At 39.7% G+C, this 7,473-nt stretch overlaps 1 protein-coding gene across 1 annotated transcript in view; it reads right to left on the reverse strand.

The window, feature by feature from the left end:
* The window catches only part of LOC122806050 (complement receptor type 2-like), a 467,293-nt gene extending 465,891 nt beyond the window's left edge, over positions 1–1,402 (reverse strand). Inside the window, exons 1-2 of the mRNA XM_044076290.1 lie at positions 1,399–1,402; positions 1,092–1,274 (exon numbers count right to left, since the gene is read on the reverse strand). Coding sequence (XP_043932225.1) covers positions 1,092–1,274; positions 1,399–1,402 — 187 coding nt within the window. The remainder of the gene's footprint in view (positions 1–1,091; positions 1,275–1,398) is intronic.
* Between the last annotated feature and the right edge of the window lie 6,071 nt (positions 1,403–7,473).

The following is a 7,473-nucleotide window of genomic DNA, read 5'->3' on the forward strand; positions in this document are numbered from 1 at the left end:
TGGGATGCCACCAGGGCAGTTTATTTTTGGGGCTAGTCCTGGGCTTAAATTGGGTTGGCAGAGCAGTCTCCATGAAGCCACTGACATGGGTGTTCAGAGTTTCAGAGCAATTCAGCTTAGGCTGCTGATTTCTTGAGTTTTGGAGGAGCAATGAATTTTGATAGACCATCACTTATAGGTAATTTGCTTTGGAATAGTTCACTAGTGTCACTAGTTTTAATGGGATTGTGGAGCAGCATTTGATTTTGAAGGAGACAGCTATATGGTTGGAGCTTAAAATGGAGAAGGAAACACTGGGGGGAAGGTGCAGAATTTCCCATATTTGTGAGCAAGAGATCCAGTATGTTGGAGCCTCTACTGGGCATTTTCACTATTTGGTCAAGGGTGTTTGCATTTATGAAGTCTAGGCATCTCTGTGCACATCAAGTTTGAAGCCATGTAGGATTCCTAGTCTACACAGGGGTAATTAGTCTCTCTTCAGAAGAGTATTAGTTTGGATGCCCAGTATCTCCAGTAGGTCCAAATATACATTGTGAGCTTCTTGAGAGATGGAGGGTGACATATAGCTGGCTAGGATATGGTACTAGATTTTGTCTATGGTCATCTGCAGAGGAGCTCCAGCACATCATCCTGTCTGACCACTCTAGTGGTAAGCTTGTTACTGATCTATATTGAGACATCTCCACCTTTAGCCCTTGTATGTGCAGCTACTGGTCTAAAAGCATGGAAGGCACTTAAACCTTGCACTGCCAGGGTGCTCTCTGCCACTTCAAACCATATCATGGTAACTGCACAGATCTCTGTATTAGAGTACGAGGAGAGATTGGAGGGAGTGTAACATTTTATTCAGGCTCCTGGCACTGAGCAATAACACCTTGACACACACAATCCCATTCTACCCACAGAAAACTAGCATGAGTTAGGCAGTAGGTTCACATCCTCCTGTTAACCCAACTAACCCATGCAAGCTCCTAAGCCCAACTATTTATTAAAAAAAAGGGAAAAAGCAACTGCCAAACATGTGACATGGGGAGAAATATTTCCAACACATCTTTGGAAATATTATACAAGCATAGAAACAGAAAAAGTACCTTTGCAGACAGGAGGTGAACCACTCCAACTTCCTGACTTGGTGCAGTAAATAGTTGCATTTCCAATAAGCTGAAACTTTTTACAACTGTAGGTGGCAACTGTTCCAACTGCTATATCTTGAGAAGTTGAGCCCAAATCAACTGTCCCATCTACTATTTCTGGGGGGGCGGCACATGTTTTAGCTGAAAGAGAAAAATGATAATCGCACTGAATTTTTTGTACTTAATTCTGTGGCACAACAGCATGTTATAGGATATTTGCATAATTTTTTTTAACTCTACCAGACATACTAAACAGCATTCCTACCCATATTTACTCTAAACTGCATCAGATGTAACTACAGTATAGTGTAGCTTAACTGCTTTTCATTTAAAATATTCAAGGTTCTTACACCATTATAGAGATATAAATACACACAAAATCTACTTACAGATACCAATGTGTATATGTTGGTGTGTGTGTGTGTGTGTGTGTGTGTGTGTGTGTGTGTGTGTGTGTGTGTGCATGTGCGCGTGTGTGTGTGTGTGTGTGTGTGTGTGTGTGTGTGTGTGTGTGTGTGTGTGTGTGTGTGTGTGAGAGAGTGCTTGTGTGTATAATGCCCTTTTTTCCCTATTTTTGCACATGAGGTTGACAGACCCACTTCAATAGTGACAGTTTTCTAGATCCAATGTTCACACCAGCAGGTGGGTAATGCTGAAGTGGTTGATCTTCCATACCATAAATGCACACTCATGTCTATGCCCAAAGTAAAGTAGAGTGTCCAATCCACCTACTACCAGTTTTGGAATGTGAGGAAATCGGAGCACTTGGATAAAGCCCACAAGAAAAAAGGGAGTATATGCAGACTGCACATGCAGAAGGCACCCCAGAAGGGAACTGAACCACAAAACTTCTTCTTATGAGGCAAAAACAGTACTTATTGTGCCCCCCCCCCACAAATACATACACATACAGTTACGGGATATATACGTCTACATCACTTTATATGAAAAAAGAATGCATCTCTGGTCTACATACCTATCACATTCTTGTGTTCACAGTTACATGCTACTGTATGTACAGCTTTTCTCCCTATAACATCACTGAAAGAGAGTCTTAGGCCCATTTAACATATGAAATGTATACATACATAATGCACCACATTAAACAAGAGTAAAGTAACAATACACTCCAACCACTGTACAGTTCACAGTGTGTAAACCTGAAAACCCGCAGTAAGGGAAGACGAAGTTGCAAAACAGGTAACTAGATTTTTTGTACAAGTTTAAAATTCATACCCACACAAAATTTTAGAAATGCTTAATTTTACTTAATGTATGTGGTATATAAAAGAAAGTAATTTAGACATACCTGTAAAACTGGTAATTTACTAATGAAATACACTTTAATGCTGCACAACTCAAACACCAGCATGCATAACTTAAATCACAAAGAACTGAGTGGGGGGACTCAAATGTGCAACAATGTGAGACCATGTTATACCTGACCTCTTGTAACACCAGTTACACAGTTAAATTTCCATGCCAGTCTCAGACCATAAAACCAACTGCTGCTGAATAGTGAAATCACCTGAAAAGACTACAGAAGTACAAAGGGGCTTTTTACTTCCAGACACAAGTATGGCCCCTTACCTTAAAACAGTTCCAGCAACAGGAAGTACATCTGGTACAGAAGAGTATGGCACTGTGTAAAAGTAGCGCTACCCCATTCACCTTTCCTCTAAAGACACTTCTTTTTACAAATAAGCTTAGAAAAAGTTGGATATCTACTCTATCCAACTAGAAAAAGCTGGATATCTATTCTATCCAACTAGAAAAAGTTGGATATCTACTCTATCCAACTAGAAAAAGCTGGATATCTACTCTATCCAACTAGTGATGAGAGCTATGCTGTTGGTGCTTGGCTATTCACTTTAGGTACAGATGGGGTGCCTTCTACACAGAGTTGGCATGTCCTCCCCTGTTAGTGTGGAGTTTTATCAGTATTTCCAGTTGCTTCCTATGTTGCAGACAGGCAGGTAGGTGAAAACACAGTCATACAAGTTGCACTACAGTAACATATGTTCAGATTTTCTCATTGCTGCAAAAGTAGCCTTTAGCTATATGGGTTGTATCCTGCCTAGGATACAACACCCATCCAGTTTCACAAAAGCTCTAGCTGCCCCCCACACCTACACACTCTTGACTGCTAACTGCTTAGTCCCTTAGAGGAAATCAGTAGTCACTCTGACAATTTTAGGAAATTTTCCCCATTAAAAAAGCTTATTCATCCTAAACCTCTAAAAGATAAAAACAGCAAGCAGTACCTTTATATCTCAACAACTATATACAGAAGTAGGGGGTGTAGGATGGATGCAGCTACCACTGCAGGGAGGAATCCAAACATCTATTTTTAACCCATGTGGAGCTTACAGAACTGTACTGTGTTCATCAATCTCAGTGCTGAAGTAGCCTTTGGCTATATGGGTTGATTACAACAGTCTATTGCCTGGGAGTAGGTAAAATAAGGATCTATGTCCTAGCAAAGTCAGTCCTGGACCTAGAAAAAGAATCCCCTTGGCAATGCTTTGTAAAACTATGCATGAAGGATCATGATACTCATAGAATGCTTCGAGTCTATCCCTTTCCATTACACCATTGCAGAAACAATGACTGTAATAAAATGTGCCTCGATACACTGAGGAACAGATTTGCCATGATGGGAAGAAAGCAATACTGGAAGACAACGATCTGTAAATAATCTGTTTTGACATGAGTTCTCTCTTTGATGCCTCATAATAAAAAAGCAAATGATCTGCTTTTCTGAAGGACTTGCTTCTGCCAAGATACTACCTGAGCTGGCCATCCATGCCCAAAGTAGGTAGAATTCTCCATCTCTTGTTCCGAGGATCTGGAGATAACACTGGGAGATTAATGGTTTGATTCAAATTAAACTCAAACATTAGGCATAAATGATGGATTTGTTCATAATGTGACCCTATGTTGGTGGAAGACCATACGGAGTTCCCCCACCATGGCAGCTTGCAACTCAGATGCTCTCCTTGCAGAGGTCAGAACAATAAGTACTACTGTCTTCCATGTGATGCACCTTAAAACAGCCTAATGTGTCAGTTCAAAGGAAGGCACAGTTAGCTATTTCAGCACAAAGTTAAGATCTCAAGGAAGAGCCACCTGTTTTCTAGGTTGCAGATGTAAAACCCACTTTGGAAGCTGTTTGCCCAGGAACAGAAATGAAAAGGGAGGATCTATGGATAGACATGCTGAAATATCTGCTAGATTAACCATGATAGAGGAATTAGAAAGGCCAGAGTATAGCAAATCTCTAAAATATTTAAGAACCAATGGTGCTTAATTCCTGATAGGGTCCTGGTTATGGGCTAGGCAGCAACTAAAATATATTCTCCACTTGCCGATATACAATTTTTCTAGTAGTAAGCTTTGTCTCCTTTAGTATTTGCTGCAATCCTCATGAATAAGGTGTCCAAAAGCTATCAACATGGAGTAATCCAGGTAATTGTTTGACATTGGGGGATATTCATCACCCCTTGTCTTGTGCAAATAGGTCCAGTCTTTGAGGAAGCTTGTGGTAATTGCCCTTGTCCAGTTCCATAAGGGATAACCAACGCTGCTTGGTCTAAAAAGGAATCACCAAAATTACTTCTGTAAAGTCATTGGAAATGAGAATGCATCTGTTTTCTAAGCTTGCCAGCAAGGAGTCCTGGACTGGTACTGAATTTGTTTAGTCATCTGTTTAGAAATTACGAGAAAACAGTTAAAGTGTCCCCCACAACTGGTCAGATTCAGGGAAGATGGCTTTATTCAATTTCAATTTATTTGGGCCTGTCCAGGTCAGGGTCAGCTCATCTGCCACTACATTTTGCTTGGACAGAATGTAAGATGCTTGCAACGTTAAACCATGATTAAGAGCTGCCACCCCCCCACCCCCCAAGCCTTCATGGCTAGCCTGCACAGAAAGTAAGAAAAGATATATGTTCCTCCCCTTTTATGTACGATCACTGTAGTGCTATCTAGTCACATGCAGGAGTTCTGAAGAACCATAAATGATGACATATTCTAGCATGGATTGCAGCCAACATCTCTGAAATTTGAAGAGTTCCACAGGCCTTGCACCTTTTTCCTCCCACAAAAACTGCTCCACAAGTAAAAATATGAGGCCATCTTTAGACAAAGATGAACTAGGGACAGAGGGAGAGCAGGGGAGACCAATATTTTAAGGCATTTGGTGTCTCCACCAACTGAGCTCCTTTTTGACAAAATCCAAAATTGGAATTGGAATATTTTAAGGCATTTGGTGTCTCCACCAACTGAGCTCCTTTTTAACAAAATCCAAAATTGGAATTGGAATTTCCAGATAAGAATGTTGGGCCCATGTGTTTTTAATGCCATATAATTTTTTATGTGTAACCTGACTAGAGGAATCATTAAGCCATTAACCATAAAATCCTGAGATATTTGCTTGCCACAGTCAGAGACTGATTGGGAAAGTTTAGGAAAGTTTCCAGATAAAAATCCACCTTTTCTTGGGCAAAAAAAAAGCTTCTTACTGAAAAGTACCTAGACAACAGCCAAGAAATACAATTTTATGTGATGGAGTTCAGGATGATGTTTGAATATTTTTCTGGAATGCCACATTGTTTAGGAGAGAAAAGGCCAATTTTAAGAACTCCACTGACATCCTGGAAAATATTCTGCAAAGATACGTTATCTAAATAACAAAATATGGAAATGCCTTGCAATAAACCATCACAGACACAAGACATTTTTTTCTAAACACCCTTGGAAATGTAGATAACCCAGATTACTGCAAGGACCAGAGTGTGAGCCACAGAAAAAGAACCGAGGTTGAGCCAGACAGAGAAAGAACCGAGAGTTTGCCAGACAGAGAAAGAACCGAGTGTGAGTGTGAGCCAGACAGAAAAAGAACAGAGTGTGAGCCAGAAAGAGAAAGAACAGAGTGTGAGCCAGACAGACAATCTGAAAAAATTTCCTGAAGGCTGTGGCTACAGTAATGTGATAAGCATCCTTCAGATCTACTGTTGCTATAAAAATTAAGATGGATAACAGGTAACAAACTCAACGGTCAACAATTTTGAGTCATGGCCCTTTCACAATCAAGTTGAGAAAAGAAATATCTAGCAATGAAAGGTATTTCTTTCGAACCAGAAACATTATGGAGTTGAAGCCTTTTCCTCTTTTAATCTAAAGGCTTTGGTTCTATGACTCCTAGAGACAACAGGTGTTTAAGAACCTGAAGAAAAAAACTGTTTGGTTCAGAGGGTGGGGGAGGAATTCACCCAAATTGAAAAGTGTGTACCCAGTGCCAAGTGTAACCCTCTTGAACTAAGAAGCTCTGGAGTGCAACAAGCTACCAAGAGTCTGAAACAATCTTTTGAAAAAGGAGAATACAGTGAGATGTTTTCTGAGGTAAAACGAAATAGTATAGCAGTAAATGAAAATGAAACACACAAACACAGAAGTAGATGTACACCAGGTATAATTTAATCCTGGTACCTCTTAAAATTTTTATTGATACTTATGTTTTAGTGAGATTTAGTTTGACCCATTTTCAGTCTTTATATTATAGGTTTTTGAATTTATATGCAGATACATACAATAATACAATGGTACTGTCACTTTAAAATACTGTTCTATATTGGACTAAGGTATGTAGGAGTTTGCATTTTGGTAACAATGTGAGATAACTGACTGATTAATTTACTGGATCTATTTAATTAATCACATTTTTCATATATAATGCTGGTGTTTTTGTAAGTAAAATATCCCTTGAAGGCGAGTAGCCGAGGTACCAGGATTAAATTACACCTGGTGTACATCTACTTCTGTGTTTGTGTTTCATTTGTTTTCTGAGGTAGGTTTAGAGAAAGGGGCAGGAGGAGAGGGGAGAAGGGGGAAGGGGATTACTGCTGTCACAGGCACCCCAAAGGATGACACTACCTCTTAAAGGATCCTTCCCAAATTCCCTTCTCATTTTTTGAGGACCTAGGTAGCAGACAGGCTGATCAGATCTGACAGAACTTCAAACTTTTGGTTATGTACCTACATAGATTTCCTGAAAAGAGTAGTAGTAGCCCTAGGCACAGTATCTGAACAATCCTATACATTCTTCAAAGCATGTTTAGATACTTGCAACAGATACATAGAATTCAACTAGGAGCTACCTTCTGGAAAAGTGTGGTAGAGTATTCCCACAGACTGTCTATACAAAGAATAATCTTTTACATGTACACTTTGGAGTTAAGAATTCTGTAAGGTAAAATAGAAGATTATCTTAACAAACGTGTCCAATACCTTACATTCTGTGGCCACAGGACAATAAATAATATTGACATCTGGTTCCAGC

This window comes from Protopterus annectens, chromosome 7.part0, assembly GCF_019279795.1.
Source record: "Protopterus annectens isolate FY-2018-M chromosome 7.part0, PAN1.0, whole genome shotgun sequence".
In the NCBI taxonomy this organism is placed as follows: Eukaryota; Metazoa; Chordata; order Ceratodontiformes; family Protopteridae; genus Protopterus; species Protopterus annectens.